This window comes from Rhinopithecus bieti, unplaced genomic scaffold, assembly GCF_001698545.2.
Source record: "Rhinopithecus bieti isolate Rb0 unplaced genomic scaffold, ASM169854v2 scaffold_22453, whole genome shotgun sequence".
Lineage (NCBI taxonomy): Eukaryota > Metazoa > Chordata > Mammalia > Primates > Cercopithecidae > Rhinopithecus > Rhinopithecus bieti.
The window spans coordinates 785,532-808,299 of NW_016810682.1; the positions used below are offsets into that span (position 1 = coordinate 785,532).

At 39.2% G+C, this 22,768-nt stretch overlaps 1 protein-coding gene across 16 annotated transcripts in view; it reads left to right on the forward strand.

Annotated features, from left to right (window-relative positions):
- The window catches only part of RNF38 (ring finger protein 38), a 155,108-nt gene that overhangs the window by 122,953 nt on the left and 9,387 nt on the right, over positions 1-22,768 (forward strand). For 15 of the 16 annotated variants that reach the window (XM_017892626.1, XM_017892639.1, XM_017892640.1 and 12 more), the window contains 6 exons: positions 8,318-8,485; positions 9,757-9,927; positions 13,210-13,371; positions 13,693-13,799; positions 15,327-15,411; positions 22,300-22,421. In XM_017892626.1, the coding sequence (XP_017748115.1) occupies positions 8,318-8,485; positions 9,757-9,927; positions 13,210-13,371; positions 13,693-13,799; positions 15,327-15,411; positions 22,300-22,421 (815 nt within the window). The remainder of the gene's footprint in view (positions 1-8,317; positions 8,486-9,756; positions 9,928-13,209; positions 13,372-13,692; positions 13,800-15,326; positions 15,412-22,299; positions 22,422-22,768) is intronic. The other variant, XM_017892625.1, reaches the window with a different exon arrangement.

Sequence of the window (22,768 nt, forward strand, 5' to 3'; positions counted from 1 at the left end):
AAAAAGTTTTAAATAATAAACCATAGCTAGTGATATATGAAAAGAATAGGCTGTTTTCAGCAGGAAGGTATGAGAGCAATTTTTTAATAAAAAATAAAAGTCAAAAAAGAATAACCTGTTGGAATAACCTATTTTAATGTACCTAGTGATGTATTAAAAGAATAACGTAATAGTGAACCCATCCTGCATGGGTTCAGTATTAGGAACTCTTTCAAGATAATTTATTATATCAACAATATAAAGGAAAAAATATTAATAGCTGCAAGAAATATAAAAGCTAACCATCATTTCTTATTAGAAGGTCTTAAAGTGTAAAAAGGACTTTAATTTTCCATACGTGGTAGGAAGGCTTATTGATAGCATTCCTTTTGCTTGAGGACAACTGAGTGTGCTAGATAAAATACTATAAGTATCCTGAAAGCATCAAAAGGGCTAATAGATTAGAAGAAATTGCCAGACCCCAAACTAAGGGAAAATGGGGTGCTAGTTCTGTCCTTAAGGCATTTGTTCATTTGAGCAAACCTGAATTTTGAGTCTGTCAGGAGGCAAAGGGGACAAAAATGAAAGACTATTTCAGTTTAAGGAGTCACTTCCTGTATAGGAGACCCTTCCTACATAAAATACCAGGCACCTTAAATCACTGTATACCTGGAATACAGGGATATCTGGTCACTAGGACAAGACTGAATAGAAGTAAATTTGCAGCCCAAATTCACATCACTCTGAAATTAGTGAAAATTCATTTAAAGTAATGGGTACCTCAGGGGCCTAGAAAACAGAGGCAATTTCTCCCTGAAAGAAGGAACCTTCATTCTGATTATCAAATGATTACCCCAATAATTTTTCCAGAACAGCGAGCAATAAAGAGAATTAACTCAGTACATGACTTAAAAAAGGGCTATAATTGAAAACCAATAGAAACAGACCTACAGTGAATTCACCTACTTCAAACATGCTTAAAGGTGAAACTTTGAACACTTTCCTGCTACCTGGAATAAACCTGGATGATGACTATTACTGCATCTATTCAGTATTGTTCTGTAGGCTAAGCCACCAGAAGAGACAAGAAAAAAGTTTAAGAATAGGAAAAGAACCAGTAACCCCATCAATATTTGCAGTCAAACTGATTATATTGATAGAAAATCTCAAAGCATCTTAGATAATTGTTAGAATTAAGAATTGAATAGATTGAAATGTTACAAAAATGAATATACAATAATCAGTATGTTTTGTTAGTACCAGAATCAAACAGAACATGAACAACTTTTTAAAAGATACGTTAACACTGAACAACCCAGACATACTAATCATTTGCAGTATGTAAAGCTTTTTTTGATTCTGTTTGAGAGGAAAGGGAAAAGTTCTAATAAAATCATTTATTTTATTTGATGACATAATTGGAATTTCGAATGTGACTGCGTGCTTAATTTTAAATAACTTTATTTTAAAATATAATAATGCTATTGTGGTTAAGTGTTCTTATTTTGGCTGGGCGCGGTGGCTCAAGCCCTGTAATCCCAGCACTTTGGAGGCCAAGACGGGCGGATCACCGAGGCAGGAGTCGGAGACATCCTGCTAACACGGTGAAACCCCGTCTCTACTAAAAAAAACATACAAAAAAAAACTAGCCGGCGAGGGCGGGTGACCTGTTAGGTCCCGCTACACGGGAGGCGGAGGCAGGAGCATGGCGTGAACCGCGGGAGGCGGAGCTTGCAGTGAGGCTGAGATCTGGCCACGGACTTCCAGCCTGGGCGACAGAGCGAGGACTCCGTTCAAAAAAAAAAAAAAAAAAAAAAAGTGTTCTTATTTTTTAGAAATGCATACTGAAATTTTTTTTAAATAATAGGGTCCTGGGATTTGCTTCAACAAAATACATGAAACAGAGCAGTATATTCAGGTGGATTGGCTGTGGCTTAATGGTTTGAGGGCTGGGTGGTGGATATGGGGTTTATTCTACTGTTTTGAACATGTTTGAAATTCTCCATAATAAAAATTCAAAGAAAAAGTACAACTGAAAAAATCATAGTAATACTAAAGAAGTATCAGTCTTGACCGGGTGCAGTGGGTCATGCCTGTAATGCCAGCGCTTGGGGAGGCTGAAGGCGGGTAGATCACAAGGTCAGGAGTTTGAGACCAGCCTGGCCAACATGGTGAAACCCCATCTCTACTAAAAATACAAAAATTAGCTGGGCATGTTGTGTGCACCTGTAGTCCCAGCTGTTCAAGAGGCTAAGGCAGGAGAATTGCTTGAACCCGGGAGGTAGAGGTTGCAGTGAGCCAAGATTGTGCCACTGCCCTCCAGTCTGGGCCACAGAGCAAGACTCCATCTCAAAAAAAAAAAGAAGTATCAGTCTTAACAAAAGTGGTTTAAAACCACTTTGTGGAATACCAAAGCATTGTTGAGAGAGTTTAAAGAAAATTTTTTTATTTTTTGAGACAGAGTTTTGCTCTTCTTGCCCAGGCTGGAGTGCAATGACGAGATCTTGGCTCACTGCAACTTCCACCTCTCCAGTTCAGGCTATTCTCCTGCCTCAGCCCCCCGAGTAGCTGAGATTACAGGCATCCGCTACCATGCCTGGCTAGTTTTTTGTATTTTTCGTAGAGATGGGGTTTCACCATATTGGCCAGGCTAGTCTCAAACTCCTGGCCTCAGGTGTTCTGCCCACCTCAGCCTCCCAAAGTGCTGGGATTACAGGTGTGAGCCACCACACCTGTTCTGTTTATTGACCATTGACCTAGGTGATGGTTACATGAGTGTTCATCTGATTTTTTTTTCTTTTTTTTTGTAGTCTTGATGTTCGTGCTTTACGTACTTTGGTACTTTGCTTGTATTTTACAGTGAAGTTTTTAAAAAGAAATATGAAACTACTTCCCCCACCCCTGAGACGGAGTTTTGCTCTTATTGCCTAGGCTGGAGTGCAATGGTGCGATCTTGGCTCACTGAAACCTCCACCTCCTGGATTCAAGCCATTCTCCTGCCTCAGCCTCGCGAGTAGCTGGGATTACAGGTGCTCGCCACCATGCCCAGCTAATTGTTTATATTTTTAGTAGAGACAGGGTTTCACTATGTTGGCCAGGCTGGTCTCAAACTCCTGACCTCAGGTGATCCACCCACCTCGGCCTCCCAAAGTAATGGGATTACAAGCGTGACCCACTGCGCCCGGCCCTATTTCATTGATTTTAAAATGTGCTATTTCCATATTTTAACATCTCCGAATTTGGGATGGATGCTTCTCAAAATTGATGGCATACTAATCTTGGTGTCATCCAAGCAGCAGTTGTAACACAGTCTTCACTGCTTGTGCTGTGCATCAGATGTCTTGCAGTTAACTCATATATGGGATTAAGTGGTAGTGTTTAGGGGGTGAGGCAGGAGGTGAGTTTAACATAAACCTCCAAGCAGGAGTCAAAAGTAGACAAGCTCTGTATAATTACACCCCTGACTTAAGAATCTAGCATCAAGTAGCCTTTGTTTCTTTTATGGATAGTGTTAAGAAATGCTGCATCACCAACTCCCTTGATGGCACTGAACCTTTTGTGGGAAAACCAGACAATGACACTGAAATTAAAAGTGATTCACCAGAGTCAGACTCTGAAAGTGAGGAACTATTAGAACTAACTACTTTATTTCACTTATATTTTCCTTTTTATGAATGCTCAAGTGTTGTATGATCTCATTTAAAGTGCTTCTAATAAATATATAAAATTCACAAGTGACCAAGTGTTCTGTTAGTTAAATAGAAGTATTTTTCTTAGTAGGTGGAGAAAATGACTATACAATCTGACCGGGCACGGTGGCTCATGCCTATAATCCCAGCACTTTGGGAGGCAGAGGTGGGCGGATCACAAGGTCAGATCAAGACCATCCTGGCTAACACAGTGAAACCCCCTCTCTACTAAAANAGAGCGAGACTCTATCTCCAAAAAAAAAAAAAAACTTCATAAGTGACCAAGTATTTGTTATGTTAGTTTAAATAGAAGTATTTTTCTTAGTATGGGGAAAAAATGACTATACAATCTGATGTCTTGGAATCAGCAAAATATGATACTTGGCCAAGCGCAGTGGTTCACGCCTGTAATCCCTGCACTTTGGGAGGCTGAAGTGGGCGGATCACATGAGCTCAAGAGTTGGAGAACAGCCTGGGCAACACAGTGAAACCCTGTCTCTACAAAAATAATACAAAAATTAACTGGGTGTGGTCTCATGCACCGGTAGTCCCAGCTACTCGGGAGGCTGTGGTGGGAGGGTCACTTCAGCCCAGGAGATTGAGGCTACAGTGAGCTGTGATGGCACCACTGCACTCCATTCTTGGCAATATATCAAGACTCTGTCTCAAGAAAATGTGTGTGCAGTTGGTCGGGGTGGGGGGGTGGTATTTATGATAAAGGCTGTTTATCAGAAATCAAGTTTTATTTGTAAAATTCATCATACATTTCCATCAAAATCAGATATAGGATATAGGTACATATACACATTATTTTGAAGGTTCTAGTTTGCTGACACAAAAGATAATAGTTGGGTTGAACCTTATTCAAGTTGGATACCCCTGATTTGAATATCTGAAATGCTCTAAAATCTTTAGCTTTTTGAGCACCAGCTCAGCACTCAAAGGAAATGTTTAAGCATTTTGGATTTCAGATTTTGGGATTAGAGATGCTGAATTCGTAAGTATAATGCAGATTTTCTAAAATTCAAAAAAATCCAAAAGCTTCTGGTCCCATGCATTTCAGATAAGGGATGCTCATCCTATAGTTGTATACCTAGGAAAGGAGATTCTAAATTTTTTAAAAATACTAGAATTTAAAAGTTGGTAAGGTTGATATATTCAAGATAATATAAATAAAAATTATCTTCATACTAACACCGCTTTGACATGCAAATCGAGAAAAGTAACCTCTTGTAAATATAACAAAACCTTCGCAGTTTGAGAAACAAATCTAATAATAAACTGAGAAATCAATTTAATAATAATCTTTGAAGAAGAAAACTAATTTTTTTTTCAGTCCTGTCTTATGGTGCTGAAGGAAAACTTAATTTCTTCTTGAAAGAACCGTGATATTCAATGTAATGGCATAATGTTTCTGGATATAAAAAGTCTTAATATAGGTCAGGCACAGTGGCTCACGCCTATAATCCTAACGCTTTGGGAGGCTGAGGCAGGCAGATCACCTGAGTTCAGGAGTTCAAGACCAAACTGGCCAAAATGGTGAAACCCTGTCTCTAATTAAAAATAACAAAACAAAACAAAAAAAACAGGTGTAGTGGTACATGCCTGTAGTCCCAGCTGCTCAGGGGTCTGAGATAGGAGAATTGCTTGAATCCAGGAGGCGGTGGTTGCAGTGAGTCAAGATTGTGCCATTGTACTCCAGCCTGGGCGACAAAAGCGAAACTCCATCTCAAAAAAAAAGAAAAAATATAAAATTCAGTCCTTTGTAAAATAACATAACATTTAGTACAATCATAACACTAATGCGTTTTGGAAGTGAATAAAATTGAGTTTATACGTAAGAATAACTGTGTGAAAATGCCAAAAAATGAAAAGATGTATGGTGAGAAGAATTTCTTACCAGATGCTAACTGTTCTAGTAAGATGCCGTAATTAAAGCAGCATGAAATTGGCATGAAATCCAGGAATATGTGAGTACTTAATGAATTTTTTAAAAGATGATATTTCACTGTAGAGGCAAGAAGATGGTTTAATAAATGGAGCAAATACAATTTCCCATGTGCAAGCAAAATTAGAGCCCTACTTTATAAACAAAAATAAGTCTAATGGAATATAAAAAACTAAAGAATTAGGAAATATAGGAATATATGTTTATAACCTCATCAATAAAGGAAACCCTAAAGCTACACTCTGGCTACATTAAAAAAAAAAAAAAAAAAAGGGCCGGGCGCGGGGCTCAAGCCTGTAATCCCAGCAATTTGGGAGGCCGAGATGGGCGGATCACGAGGTCAAGAGATCGAGACCATCCTGGCTAACATGGTGAAATCCCGTCTCTACTAAAAAATACAAAAAACAAGCCACACGAGCTGGCAGGCGCCTGTGGTCCCAGCTACTCGGGAGGCTGAGGCAGGAGAATGGCGTAAACCCAGGAGGCGGAGCTTGCAGTGAGCTGAGATCAGGCCACTGCACTCCAGCCTGGGCGACAGAGCGAGACTCCGTCTCAAAAAAAAAAGATCACAAAAGACAAAAATATGCCATTAAATAAAGGATCTCATCAAAAGATAAAACATAGACTAGGAAAATATTTTCATTACACACAACAAGCAATAGATTCATATACCTCTTAAATTAAAAAATTACAAATGATTATGACAACCTAGTAGAAGATGGATGGGGCCAGGTTCAGCGGCTCACACCTGTAATCCCAGCACTTATGGGAGGCCAAGCAGAAGGATCGCTTGAGCCCAGGAATTCGAGACTGGGCAGGAAAACAAAGTGAGACTCTACATTCAAAGTGAGTCTCTTCAAAAAAGTTTTAAAATTACCCAGATGGGATCACCTGAGGTCAGGAGTTCGAGACCAGCCTGGCCAACATGGTGAAACCCCATCTCTACTACAAATACAAAAATTAGCTGCACGTGGTTGCAGGCACCTGTAATCCCAGCTACTTGAGAAGCTGAGGCAGGAGAACCGCTTGAACCTGGGAGGCGGAGGTTGCAGTGAGCTGAGATCATGCCACTGCACTCCAGCCTGGGTGAGACAGCGAGGCTCCCTCTAAAAAAAAAAAAAACCAGATGTGATGGTGTGCGCCTGTAGTCCCAGCTACCACGGAGGCTGAGGTGGGAGGATTGCTTGAGCCTAGAAGATGGAGGTTGCATTGAGCCATGATGGTGCCACTGCACTCACTGCACTCCAGCCTGGGCGACAGAGCAAAACCCTCTTTAAAAAAGTGGGGGGCAGTGAGCAAAGGATAGAGATTATTGACAGAAAAGAAAATCTAAATGCTTAATAAAATGTTAAAGGATGGTCAACCTTTTTAGTCAGAGAAATGCAAACTTAACACAAACCTGCTGTGATACCATTTTTTCACTCAGGTAAGTGTACTTATAATGCAAATACATCTACTTTTGAGTAAAGAGCCTGGGAAATGGGCACTCATATGTTACTGTTGCGGGTGTGGCTTTTTCCATGCAGCCTTTTGCAGGTGATTTGGCAGTATCTGTAAAAGTTTAAAAAATGTTCACCCCTTTACCTAGTAATCCTTCTGAGATAAAATTAATACATTCATATAAATTTATTTATTTATATTTTAAATTGAGCCTCACTCTGTTGCCCAGGCTGGAGTGCAGTGGTGCGATCTCAGCTCACTGCAACCTCCACCTCCCAGGTTCAAGTGATTCTCCTGCCTCAGCCTCCTGAGTAGCTGGGATCACAGGCGCACACCACCACCGCCTGGCTAATTTTTGTATTTTTAGTAGAGATGGGGTTTCACCATGTTGGCCAGGCTGGTCTAATCCTCCTGACCTCCGGTGATCTGCCCACCTCGGCCTCCCAAAGTGCTGGAATTACAGGCATGAGCCACTGTTCCCGGCCAAACTAATATATTTTTTTCAGTTTTGTTTATATTGGCAAAAGAGTTGAAAATAACTTGAACATGTGTTGATACACCATATGATAGGACCGTTAAGCGAGTGTTTCTTAAAATATCTGGCTAGTACCTAAAAGAACAAGTTACCTTCAACTCCCTTGCATACATACCTGCAATGTAGTATTAAATGGAAAAACAAAGTTGCAGGGTAGTATGATCTCATTTCTGTTAAGAAAATGAAAACAAACATGACAATTTATGTGTAATTGTGCTTTCGTATGTTCGTGGAGAAAGAGAAGAAGGATATCAGCATTGTTTGCCTCTGGGTGGCAGGTAGGATGGGAGTAAGATTGGCTAGGCAGGAAACGAGATTTCGTTTTTTTAAATATACTTTGCATTGTTTCACTATTTGTAATTAAAATTCGTTTTTGAGTGTGACCAAATAATGGAATATACAAGCTTTCATGATTCCAGTTCTTTTTATTCTGCCTTATACGGCAGGCCAGAAGAGTTAATATAGTAATCCATTATTTCCCTGGGCTTTTCAAGTCATTTGAGGGAGGAGTTTAGCCCCAGTTTTCTGGGAATAGTATATACTCTTGAAATAGTCAAACTCTCTCATACAAAGACAATGAATATTCTGGTCGAAACTATTGGAGAGTACGTTGTGAAAATCTGTGTAGCTGAGAGAGGAGCCAATAAATGACCAAATGTTGATTTTGAATAGTTTAACATTTTATCTAAACAGCTAAAGTTTGTTCATTTGTTTTTTCCTTTAAAGCTCCATCAAGGAACAGTCCCTGTTTCTTACACAGTAACAACAGTGGCACCACATGGGATTCCACTCTGCACAGGCCAGCACATCCCTGCTTGTAGTACACAGCAGGTCCCAGGATGCTCTGTGGTTTTCAGCGGACAGCACCTCCCTGTCTGTAGTGTGCCTCCTCCAGTAAGTCTGTATCTTTGTTCTCATTAGATACTACTATTAAGCACACCAGCCTGAATTTGGTTTTGTAACTTAACTGACTCTGGAAACCCTCTTTAGAGGGGCTAACTGCGTTATATAAGCAAACAAAATTTAAGAGACTGTCTTTGTAGTTTCACTTTCAAGTAAAAAGGTCAATTTTATTGCAATAAAAATCTCAATAGTATCCTTATAGTAACCATTTAATAAAATTAACTTTATAACCTGATATATTTTTACATTAACTTATACATATTTTAACATGGTCAAACCATGTTTTCTCATATATCAGCACCGTTTACAATTAAAGCCAATGAAGGTCAGCGTAAGTCTCAGAGATCTTATTGTTCAACACTGAAGAGTCTCAGCACTTACTGAGTTTTAATGGGCACTTTGAGTGCTTTGTCTTATTCCTTACTATAGGAAACCTATGATGAAAGTAGCATCACCCCCCATTTTCTAGTCACAGAATCTGAAAAGTTAAATGACTTGCTTAGTGTCATAGAGACAGCTAGTATAAGAGAGTAGAGATTCACACTGGCTTTTTTTTTTCTTGCCTCTGAAGCTTATGCTTTGTCCTTTGATCTTTAATCTCAGTTCAGCCGCCTTTCAGAAATGAGGGCGCTGTATTTAAATGATGTATCCAAGGTCAATAATGTCTTCAAAGGAGATCACTTAGCAAAATTTAAATATAACTCTTAATACCTTGCTCTGAATGTGAGATTAAAATGCACACTTACACCAATACTAACTTAACAGATTAATTTACTCAAGCTTGGTTTCTCAGTAATAGAAACATTGTACGAAATTTGCTAACTAAAATACTGAGAGATTATAGGACAATTAGTTGAGAGTTGTGCTCTTATGAAAATCCTAGGAAGAAAAAGATTTCTACAGGATTGAAAAGGGGAGTTTCTTGAATATCAGTAGTGTTTGCTACATCTTGAACCAACTAGAGTTTCCTCTTCTATGCAGCACTTCCCCCTCTCCCCCCGCACCCTGTTTCATAGATATTTAAAAGGCTAAAGTATTTCAACCAATTTGTGAAAGTTACATAAAATACAGAATAATTATTAGTACCATTACTTTACTAGTAGATAAAAATACACTAGTATTTCATTGTTAATATTAGCTATTAAAAACATTTTCATGATTTTGGGAGAGGTGTGACAATGACAGATTTTAATCTCACAATCCTTTTAAATTAATTATATATTCTGATATTTTTAACCAAACTGTAACGGTTTCTCTTACAGATGCTTCAGGCATGTTCAGTTCAGCACTTACCAGTACCATATGCTGCATTCCCACCCCTTATTTCTAGTGATCCATTTCTTATACATCCTCCTCACCTTTCTCCCCATCATCCTCCTCATTTGCCACCACCAGGCCAGTTTGTCCCTTTCCAAACACAGCAATCACGATCGGTAGGTATCTCTACTATTATGTCAGAATGTTTAGTTTTTAACTAATTTTTAATTTTTTCAAAATGTTTAGGCCAGGCATATAACCTTAGTGGATTTAAGAACCAGAAGAATGCCTACGTTACTATGTTTAAATGGCACACTTAAACACAATAACTTGGCCAGGTGCAGAGACTCACGCCTGTGATCCCAACAGGGAGGTTGAGGCAGGCAGATCACCTAGGGTCTGTAGTTCAAGACCAGCCTGGCCAACATGGTGAAACCCTGTCTCTACTAAAAATACAAAAATTAGCCAGGCATTGTCTCACATGCCTGTAATTCCAGCTACTCAGGAGGATGAGGCATGAGAATCGCTTGAACCCAGGAAGCAGGGTTGCAGTGAGCCAAGATCATGCCACTGCACTCCAGCCTGGGCGACAGAGTGAAACTCTGTCTCCAAAATAAACAAACAAACAAACATAATAACTTAGGCATTCTTCTGGTTCTTAAAAGAATTAAAGGAATCCAAACATATACAAATTAGTATAAACATTTACCTTAAATTTCTGGTTTCTTAAATTTTTCTAGTTATTTCAGTGTCACTTGTCTAAATTTGTGTTCTATTGCATCTGCAGTCCTTCAGGAAGTAAATCTGAAGAAAAGTTTTAGTTGTATTTTTTTTTCTTTTATGTGGTTCTAAATTGGAAAATGAAAATATTATAAAATTGTTAATACTTGTTAGAATAATATTTGTATTCATTTAGGCAAGGAAATTAACCTTTCTGAACTTCAGTTACTTTTTCTGAAGGCCTGGTTTTTTCACTATGTTGTGATGAAAAGCAGATGAGGTAGTCTGTTAACATAGTTAATTCTGTCTTGGGACTGGGATATAGTTGAGAGGCATATTGTTTTGGGACACTGGGAGATAGATGTAAGTACTACATAAGTATAAAGAAGGGCACAGGAAAAAAGGTCCAGTTGTTTTGATAGGCCGGGTTCAGCATCAGAACCATCAGACATTAAGGAGAAACAGGAGAGATAACCTATAGAAATGACTAAAGTGGAAGATTTCAGTTCTGTGGAAAGAACCTGACAGTTTATTATAGCAGAGTCTTACCATTGTTTACTAAGGATTTCTATACCATGCTGGGTACCAAAGAGGCTGCTGTCCTGAAAACCCTAGAAGCAATTATGACACAAGTTTGGCTCATCAGAAAAGGTAGAATTGCTTCCGCAAGATAATCTTTTCTTGGAATTAAGATAGGATTTGTGCCAGGATGATCTCCTTCTCAGCTTCCTGTATCTGGGAATTCAAGGCTAAAGCAAAATTTAGCTATCACTTGTATCTAAATTTGTAATTGTTTTAAAGGTCCAGTCACATAGCCATATCAAGACTTAGTTTTTCATAGTGTAAGCAATTGTGATTTCTCTCAAGCCTGCATAGGCTTCCAAATTAAAGCTTAGTATTTACTTACATTTGAATAACATGTCGCTATTCTGTAACTAAGGGAAGAAGTCAGTCTAGCATTTAAAAATAAATGTGCCTAAGAGAATTCAATTGAAAACATCAGCACGAAAATGTATACACATTTATGTGTATACATAATGTATAGCACTATTCCTAATAGTCAAAGAGTGGACAACCCAAATGTCCATCAACTGATAAACAGATGAGGAAAGAGTGGTATATCCATGCAATGTAATACCCATAAAAAGGAGTGAAGCATTGATAAAATCCGTGAAACAGGTGAGCCTTGAAAGCATTATGCTAAGCAGAGAAGGTAGACACAGCTTCCTGCTTATTTAAATGAACTGGTTCCATTTACATGAAATGGTGTAGAATAAGCAAATACATAAAAATGGAAAGCTGGGCCGTGCGTGGTGGATTACAAAGTCAGGAGATTGAGACCATCCTGGCTAATACAGTGAAACCCTGTCTCTACTAAAAATACAAAAAATTAGCCAGGTGTGGTGGCAGGCACCCCTAGTCCCAGCTACTTAGGAGGCTGAGGCAGGAGAATTGCTTGAACCCAGGAGGCAGAGGTTGCAGTGAGCCAAGATGGCGCCACTGCACTCCAGCCTGGGCAAGAAGAGCGAGACTGTGTCTCAAAAATAAATTAATTAATTAAAGGAAAGCTGATGACTTGGGGAAATGGGGATTGACTGATAATGGGTATACAGTTTCTTTTTGGGGTGATGAAAATGTTCTGGAATTAGATAGTGGTGATGGTTACATAACTGTGAATATACCAAAAATCCATTCAGTTGAATTCCTTTTATCATATGTCAGTTATATCTCAATGAACTGTTTTTTGTTTTCTTGTTGGGGCTTTTTTGTTTTTGTTTGAGACGGAGTCTCCCTCTCGTTGCCCAGGCTGAAGTGCAATGGTGTGATCTCAGCTCACTGCAACCTCTGTCTACCAGGTTCAAGCGATTCTCCTGCCTCAGTCTCCCCAGTAGCTGGGATTACAGGTGTCCACCACCACAGCCAGCTAATTTTTGTAGTTTTAGTAGAGAGAGGGTTTTACAGTGTTGACCAGGCTGGTCTCAAACTCCTGACTTCAGGTGATCCACTGGCCTCGGCCTCCCAAAGTGCTGGGATTACAGGCATGAGCCACCACCCCCAGCCCAACTGTTATTTCAGAAAAAAGAATACATATCTTCTGTGTGCTTTGCATAGCACTACATTGCTTCAATGTTCACCACACACTTGAAGTAGTCTGTGAACATGCCCGTTTTATAGTTGACAGTACTGAGGTTCAGATTAAGTAATTTTTCTAAAAGTTACATGGCTGATTGGTGACAGTACCAAGATTCTGATGTCCAGAAGCCCATAATCTTTCTGCACAGCATAATGCCTCTGTACAATATCTCATTTAGCCCTGTTTGATTTATAAATGCACATCCTATTTTGTTTCATCTGTGAAAGGTTAAGTATCTGAAAATCCTTTAGGTCAAGGTGCTATGACTGAAAAAATAATTTTAATTTTCCAATAATTGGCTTACTTGATGACTTTTTGCCTTCTCATTTTAAGAGAAGGTTCACATAGTAAAATTAATAGAGGATAATGGAAATGTTTAATAACATGTTTTAAACCTTGTTGAAATTAAAGTTAGGAAGATTTTACTGTAGTCTGTATGTTTACTTGTATGAATTTTAGATTAATGTGAACATCAAGAGATGCATGTCCTTAGAGACATTTTGAGATTTTAAATTTGTGGTTATTATAAAGCATAATCTAAACACAGGAAGTTGTGTTTTTTTTTTGTTTTTTTTTTTGTTTGTTTGTTTTTTTCTCTCCTCAGCCTCTGCAAAGGATAGAAAATGAAGTGGAACTCTTAGGAGAACATCTTCCAGTAGGAGGTTTTACTTACCCTCCATCAGCCCACCCCCCAACATTACCTCCATCAGCTCCTTTGCAGTTCTTAACACATGATCCTTTGCATCAGGAGGTGTCCTTTGGAGTAGTAAGTTTTCATACAGTACTATGTTAATTACTTGCTTTGGCAGCTGATTGGTTCTGAGTTATGTTTTAGTATAATTCACCATATTTAGAATTATATGTATTCTTGACAGCATTCAGTTGGAAAGTTATATTTAGAAATACACCTGAGTGTATGGTTTAAAATGGTTGCTGCATCCATTAATAAGTTAGTATTTAAGGAATATTAAAAACTTTGAACAATAAAAAACTTGACTGTTTAAGTCTTTTTTTTTTTAATTACTTTGACAGATTATTTGTAAATGTAGAGTGATCCTAAATCTTTTAAACATTTTTCCCCCTGCAGCCTTATCCTCCATTTATGCCTCGGAGGCTCACAGGACGTAGTAGATACCGATCCCAGCAGCCAATACCACCTCCCCCTTATCATCCAAGCTTACTGCCATATGTGTTGTAAGTTCTTTCTTAATGATTTCTGAATTTTGAAACTCTTAAGATTCTCTTTCCTTTATGAATGTCTTCTCTGTGGTCTATAGCTTTCAGTGTGGTAGTTATTTGTTTTTACTTAACGTTAAAGGGTGGGGTGGGAGGAGCCAGTTAAGGCTGAAAGAAAGAGAAGAACGGTAACATAGGAGAAGTGGGGAAGGAAGAAATCTGTGAGCCAGAAAATAGGTTTAACAAATCAAGAAGCAGAAAAGGTTAAGATTTTGCCTCTTTTACAACTGATAACACTTACCACCAGCCTTGATTATTCAGTTTTAGTGCTGATTTTCTTAGGGGGAAAGGAGAAAAATTATTTCTATGTCTTAGAACTACTGTTTGGATTAAGTTGGTCTGTAACAGAAATTCCCATGGGTGGTACACATGGTGGGGTTTTTTGTTTGTTTGTTTCTTTAGACAGAGTCTCAATCTGTTGCCTAGGCTGGAGTGCAGTGGTGCAGTTTTGGCTCATTGCAACCTCTGGCCCCCAGGTTCCAGTGATTTTCCTGTCTCAGCCTTCCAAGTAGCTGGGATTACAGGCGGTCACCACCATGCCCAGCTAATTTTTGTACTTTTAGTAGAGACAGGGTTTCACCATGTTGGCCAGGCTGGTCACGATCTCAGGTAATCTGCCTGTCTTGCCCTCCCAAAGTGCTGGGATTACAGGTGTGAGCCACCGCGCCCTGTGAGTAATTCTTTATTTCTCTCTCACGTAATAAAGTCTAGAAGTAGGCAGCTCAACGATGATTTGTTAGCCCTGTGACTGTGAACAATGTTAATGACTTCCTGTACAAGATCTAAGATGGCCTCTCAGGCTCTAGTCATATGACATTCCACCTAGCAAAAATAAAAGTAGATTCCTCTGCCTACCTGCTCCTCTCAAGGGTATGTTCCAGAAGTTGCACATATAACCCCTGCCTCTGTATCACATTGGCCATAACTTAGTCATATGTCTATAATTACGTTCTAGGAAAGCTAGGAAATACGGTTTTTATACCAGAAGGCCACGTGCCTATGTTACCACACTGTTGTCGTAGTTTTTCCTTCCTTCCTTCCTTCCTCTCTCTCCCCATTTTCTCTCTTTCTATCGTAATGTCAGATCTAGTTTGTCTCCCGATTTTGTTCTTAAAATGTTTTAGTTTAAGGTCTTTTGCATTTCCTTATAAATTTTTAAATCAGCATGTGAGTTTTTACTTAAGTGCTTGCTGCAATCTTGGTAGGTATTGCATGGAATTTATAGATTATTTTAAGGAGAAAGTGACATCTTAATGATACTGAGTCGTCGTCTTATGTGGTGTATGTCTGTTTATTCACCTTTAAGTTATCATAGCAATATGTTTGCCGTTTTTATTTTACAGTTCTTGCATATGTTTTGTTAAATTTTTCAGATTAACACTGACCGTTCTTCATCCTTATAGCACTGGCCTTTGTCCTCCCTGTCCTGTTCATTGAATTAATGTACTAATATATTCAATGCTAGTGTGATTGTTTTCACTGCAGATCAATGCTTCCAGTGCCACCTGCAGTGGGCCCAACTTTCAGCTTTGAATTAGATGTAGAAGATGGAGAAGTAGAAAATTACGAGGTTAGTAGATGAATTGTGAATTAATTTGGGGAGTATTGTGAGCATGAAAGTATTATTCAACTTAACTCTTTAAACCACAGGCGTCCAATCTTTTCACTTCCTGGGCCACATGTAAGATACACTAACACTAATAGTAGCCAGTAACCTTTTAAAACATTGTAAAAAATAAATCTCATAATATTTTGTGAAAGTTTATCAATTTGTGTTGGGCCACATTCAAAGCCATCCTGGGCTGCATGCAGGCCATGTGTTCAACAAGCTTGATCTAAACATTTATTAGGTAAACACTTTGTGCATTTCAAGATATAAACATGTCATAAAAATGATTTAACATCTTTAAGGATATTTGAATATGTACTACCACAGCTATGATAACAGGTAGGTAGATAGGTGCTCTATTAGAATTACGTACAATTCCAATGAGAATGCAAATGAGAAAACAGTGAATTTTGATTAGATATGCTGAAAAGATTTTGTGGAAGCCAAAATGTTTGAGCTAGATCTTAAATAATGTAGAAGCTTTTTCATCTTTAAGATTGAGGCAGAGAAGTGCTGGACAAAGAGAATCAACAGATGGTCTGTGGTTAAAGGGAGAAAATCGGCATTTGATTGGAAAGCTTAATTGGTTGTCCTTCAGTGCTTGCTACAGAGTGGACATAATTTTGAATATTATGAGGGAGGAAGGGGCCACTAAATGTTTTTGGTGCTTTATGGCATCAGTACTTGTTAAGAGTCCAAACCCTGCCAGTACTGTGAAGTTAGAAAATGGTGACAAGGAAACCTATTTAGGTGTTGTAATAGGTCAGGCAATAAATTATAAAACCATGCATGTTCTGAACTTTAGGAACTGTGAATAGAAAGGAGTACAACAGTCAGCCAATTTTTGACAAGGCCACCAAGAAGACACAATGGGGAAAGATAGCCTCTTTAAGAAATGGTGTTGGGAGGCTGAGCGCAGTGGCTCACCCTGTAATGCCAGCATTTTGGGAGTCAAAGGCAGGCAAATCACCTGAGGTCAGGAGTTCGAGGCCAGCCTGGCCAACATGGTGAAACCCTGTTTCTGTAAAAATACAAAAATTAGCCGGGCGTGGTGGTGGGCGCCTGTAATCCCGCTACTCGAGAGGTTGAGACAGGAGAATCACTTGAACTTGGGAAGCGGAGGCTACAGTGAGCCAAGATCACACCATTGCACGCCAGGCTGAGTAACAGCAAGACTGTGTCTGCAAAAGAAAAAACAAAACAAAAAACAAAAAGAAATGGTGTTGGGAAAACTGGATATCCACCTGCAAAAGAATGAAACTGGACCTTTACACCATACATGAAAGTTAACTCAAAATGGATTAAAGACCTAAACTTAATATCTGAAATGATAAAAGTGCTTACAGAAAACAGGGGAAAAGCTCCTTGATATTAGCCATGGCATTGGTTTTTTGGCCATCACACCACAAGCATAGGCAACAAAAGCTAAAATAAATAACTAGGACTACATTGAACTAAAAGGCTTCTGTACCGCAAAAGAAAGAAAGAAACAAAATGAAAGGCAGTCTACAGGTTAGGAGAAAATATGAAAAGTAAACATCTGATAAAGGGGTTAATATTTAAACTATACAAGGAGCTTATACAACTCAGTAGCAAAAAAAAAATGAATAACCCAATTTAAAAAAATGGGTGGAGGACCTGAATAGACATTTTTCAAAGAAGACACAAAATGTCCAACCAGGTATATGAAAAGGTGCTCAAAATTGCAATCAGGGAAATGTAAATCAAAACCACAATAAAATACCACTTCACACCTGTTAGGATGGCTGTTATCAAAAAGTAAGTATTGGCAAGAATGTAGAGAAAAGAACCCTTTTTCCATGGGCTGCAGAGTGAATGTTTTGTTGGCAGGAAAACAACATGCATCTCTTTGTACTTTTTTTTTTTTTAATATTACAAAGCCTATTTTATTAATTATAAAATTTTACACTCAGAAACAAAACATGAAGTCTTAGTTACAGTTAATTTTAATTATATAACTCTTTGTACATCTTAATCAGAGCACTTGAGCGGTAATATTTTGAAAGGAATCTTTTTTTCTTGAACGGGTCTCAAAAGTGGTCTTAAAATATTCCGTAAATCATACTGTAAACAGATATTCTGTCATCCAGACTTTATTATTGGGCAGAGTAGATTTAGCATAATTTCTTAAGGGCCCACAGAATGGCAAATGAGCATTGGCTTCTGCCTGCAGTCACCAGCTGTATTAGCCCCAACAAAAGAGTCAGCCTGTTTTTTGAAGCCAGGCATTGCCTTTTCTTTCTAGCTATGAAAATCTTAGATGGCATTCTCTTCCAATATAGGGCTGTTCCATCTACATTGAAAATCTATTGTTTAGTGTATTCACTTTCATCAGTGATCTTAGATAGAGCTTCTGGATAACTTACTACAGCTTCTGTATCAGCATTTCCTGCTTCACCTTGCACTTTGTTGTTATAAAGATGGCTTCTTTCCTTAAACTTGATGAACCAGCCTCTGCTGGCTTCCAACTTTTCTTCTGCAGCTTCCTCATCTCTCTCAACCTTGATAGAAATAAAGAAAGACAGGGCCTTGTTCTGGATTAGGCTTTGGCTAAAGAGAATGTTGTGGCTGGTTGGATTTTCTATCCCTGTCACTCAGACTTTCTCCATATCAGCAGTATGGCTGCTTTGCTTTTTTATTCGTGCATTCACTGGAGTGGCTTTTCTCTTTTTTCTTTTCTTTTTTTTTTTTTGAAGACAGGGTCTTACTCTGTCACCCGGGCTGGAGTGCAGTGCCACCATCTCAGCTCACTACAGCCTTGACCTCCCAGGCTCAAGCGATTCTCCCACCTCAGCCTCCTAAGTAGCTGGGACAGTAGACGCATGCCACCAGACTTGGCTAATTTTTGTGCTTTTTTTTTTTTTTTTTTTCCTTTTCTTTTGCAGAGAAAGGTTTTGCCATTTTGCCCAAGGCTAGTCCAAGTGTTGGGATTACAGGCATGAGCCACTGTGCCCAGTGAGAATGGCACTTTTTCTATTCGAACTTTGCCTTTGCGTTTAAACTTGGTTACTGGTTTGGCACAAGAGGCCTACATTTTGGCCTGTCTTGGCTTTGACATGCCTTTCTTACTAAGCTTAATCATTTCTAGTTTTTGTTTTGCTTTTTGAGACGGAGTCTTGCTCTGTCGCCCAGGCTGGAGTGCAGTGGCACCATCTCGGCTCACTGCAAGCTCCGCCTCCCGGGTTCACGCCATTCTCCTGCCGCAGCCTCCCTAGTAGGTGGGACTACAGGTGCCCGCCACCACGCCCGGCTAATTTTTTGTATTTTCAGTAGAGACGGAGTTTCACCGTATTAGCCAGGATGGTCTCGATCTCCTGACCTAGTGACCCAGCCGCTCGGCCTCCCCAAAGTGCTGGGATTACAGGAGTGAGCCAGGACGCCCAACCAATCATTTCTAGTTTTTAAAGTGGGAGACATGTGACTCTTTCACTTGAACAATTAGAGGCCATTGTGGGGTTATTAATTGGCATAACTTCAATATTGTTGTGTCTCAAAGACTAGGAATACCCCAGGAGAGGGAGAGAGATGGGTGGATAGCCAGTTGGTCAGTGGAGTAGTCAGAATACCCAACATTTGTCAATTAAGTGTTCTGTCTTATACAAGTCCAGTTTGTGGTACCACAAAGCAAGTACAATAGTAACGTCAAAGATCAGAGAACATTATAGCAGATATAAAATAATGAAAAAGTTTGAAATGCTGTGAGAATTACCAAAATGTGGCACCAAGATATGAAATGACATGACTGTTGGAAAAGTTGAATTAATAGATTTACTCAACATGGGGTGGCCACACACCTTTAATTTTTTTGTTTTAAAAAGGTAGTATCTGTGGCATGCAGTAAAGCAAAGTGCAGTAAAATGAAATATGCCTGTGTAGTCTTTAGACTGTAAGAACTTAATATATTTTATTGTCATAAATTATATTTGTTGATCTTTGCCATGGTATGTATGAGATATAAAAGATCATTATCAATGATATAAGTTTTATCTAAATTTTACATATTGTAATCATCGATTTGGCAGTTTACTTTTTTTTTTTTTTTTTTAAGATGGAGTCTCTCTTTGTCACCCAGGCTTGGAGTGCAATGGCGCAGTCTCGGCTCACTGCAACCTCTGCCTCCTGGGTTCAAGTGATTCTCCTCCCTCAGCCTCCCATGTAGCTGAGATTACAGGTGCACGCCACCATGCCCGGCTAATTTTTTTGTAATTTTAGTAGAGACGGGGTTTCACCGTGTTGACCAGGTGGGTCTCAAACTCCTGACCTCAAGTGGTCTGCCTGCCTCAGCCTCCCAAAGTGCTGGGATTACAGGCTTGAGCCACCATGTGCGGCCTGGCAATTTTAAAATGCTTTCAATTTTAAAATGCTTTCTATTCCAGCATTTAGAAGGGCTAGGGAGCTAGTGAAAGGGGAACAAATTATTTAGATGATGCAATTTTCTAAATAATGTTGACACAGAAGCAGAGTTCTGGTATCATAATAAAACACACACAGTTATTACCACATTAATTATTGACATTTGGGGAAGTTAATTCTGTTTCTCTCATCTATCATTATTTGTTACCCATTCTTTTAACCCTGGGGCAACCTGAAAAATGGAGAAAAGCCGTCCACAAAAGGCAGACTAATTGTGGGATAAACCAAATGAGTTATTAGAGTCATTAAGGAAAGGAGGTACTGATGTAAAATCAATAAGCATAATAATTGACTGGGCACGGTAGCTCACTCCTGTAGTTCCAGCACTTTGGGAGGCCAAGGCGGGTAGATCACTTGAGGTCAGGAGTTTAAGCCTGGCCAACATGGCAAAACCCTTTCTCTACTAAAAAATAAAAAATACAAAAAATTAGCTGGGCGGCGGCTACTCAGGAGGAGGAGGCAAGAGAATCTGAACCTAGGAGGCGGAGGTTGCAGTGAACTGAGATCATGCTATTGCACTCCAGCCTGAGGATAAAGCAAGACTCTTGACTCAAAAAAAAAAAAAAGAGGCATAATAATTACAATATTGAAACACATCAAATATACTAAAGTCCATGAGTTGATAGTGGATACTTAAAAAAAAAAAATTAGGTGGTCTCATCCTATTCTACCTAAATTCTGAGTATTATTTAATATTAGGCATTCTAATAAATGAAGAATGATAAAATTAGAATATTACCATTTTGCCCATTCTTTTTTGTTTGTTTTGAGACGGAGTCTCGCTTTGTCTCCCAGGCTGGAGTGCAGTGGCACGATCTCGGCTCACCGCAAGCTCAGCCTCCCGGGTTCACGCCTTTCTCCTGCCTAAGCCTCCAAGTAGCTGGGACTACAGGCGTGCACCACCACGTCCAGCTAATTTTTTGTATTTTTAGTAGAGACGGGGTTTCACCGTGTTAGCCAGGATGATCTCGATCTCCTGGCCTTGTGATCCGCCTGCCTCGGCCTCCCAAAGTGCTGGGATTACAGGCGTGAGCCACCGCGCCTGGCCCCATTTTGCCCATTCATAATGAATTAATGGATCTAGACAGTATTCCATCATTGGCTGCTAACATAACCACTAGACATGATGGGCCTTATGGTAAAAGTATTCACATCTACCTGTTTATAGGACAAGGAATTTGTTAAACCCAGTGGGTCAGGGATGGGAGGTTCATTTAGCACATTTCAAACTGGGAATTTCTACAGCTCATTAACCTGGTTTCTTCAAATTTAAGAGTGAAAAAGAGACTTGAGACGTATTAAGCCATGGTAAGTTACGGATTTGTTTGGATCCTTATTTGAACAAACTACTTTTTAAAGCTTTGAATTGAAACAAAGACATTTGAACGTTAATTGGTCCATTTGATGTTAAAGAATTAGTGTTAGTATGTTAGGTGTGATGATGTCATTGTGGTTATATTCTAAAAGTCTATCTTTTAGAGCAGCGACTCTCAACCTGGGGACAGTTTGTCCCCCGGAGATATTTGGGAATGTGTGGAGACATTTTTGATTGTTACAGCTGGGGGGTTGTTAACTGGCACTAAGAGAGCAGAGGGAGGCCAGGAATGCTGCAAAACATCCTATAGTACCCAGGCCAGCTCCCACAACAAAGAATTATCCAGCTCACAGGGTCAAAGTTACTTTGTTTTACAGATGCACTTGATACTAATGAAACGATACCATCTTTCAGTTTTGTTTTAAAATAATGTGAGCTTTAGGACAGATGGTAATAGATAAAAGATTAGCTATGGACTACTGACCTGCGTAATGGATAGATCAAGGTTCATTAACATTGCTTTTCTACTTTTGTAAGTGTTTAGATTTTTTCATAAGAAACATTTTAAAAATTATTTTAATAGGGCTGTGGTGGTACGCAATTGTAGTTCCAGATACTCAGAAGGCTGCGTCAAGAGTATTGCTTGAGTTCACAGGAGTTCGAGGCCACAGTGCACAATGATCATGCCTGTGAACAGCTGCTGTATATACTATATACTCCAGCCTGGGCAACATAGCAGGACTCCATCTCTTAAAAAAAAAATTGGAGGCCGGGCGCGGTGGCTCAAGCCTGTAATCCCAGCACTTTGGGAGGCTGAGACGGGCGGATCACGAGGTCAGGAGATCGAGACCATCCTGGCTAGCATGGTGAAACCCCGTCTCTACTAAAAAAAATACAAAAAACTAGCCGGGCGAGGTGCCCAGCTACTCGGGAGGCTGAGGCAGGAGAATGGCATAAACCCGGGAGGCAGAGCTTGCAGTGAGCTGAAATCTGGCCACTGCACTCCAGCCTGGGCGACAGAGTGAGACTCCGTCTCAAAAAAAAAAAATTGGAATGCAAAACAAAGACAGATGAAAATATGTCATCTTTTACCGCTGCAGGCCCTGTTAAACCTGGCAGAGCGACTGGGAGAGGCAAAGCCTCGTGGACTGACTAAAGCAGATATTGAACAACTTCCTTCTTATCGGTTCAATCCTAACAACCACCAGTCAGAACAGACTTTGTAAGTATATTTTTCTGACATCACTCTGCTAAATTTCCTTTTCTACCTTTATGAAATAGAAGCTTAAGAGTCATTAAGGTAAAAGTTGGAAGAGGAAACAAAAAGTTAAAAGAAAATGCTTAAGAGTCAGATAATTTTTATAAAGATAAGTTATTTTATTTCATAGTCTAAGGCAATGCTTGTCCAATAAGTCAATATAGAGCTAATTAAATGAAAAATTAAATGTCTTAGTCATTCTAGCTAATGGCTGCTGTGGATCTAGAACATTTCTATCATCTTAGAAAGTTCTGTTAGGGCTGTTTTGGATTTTAATGTCACTTAGCAATTTTGTTTCTAATTGACATTCT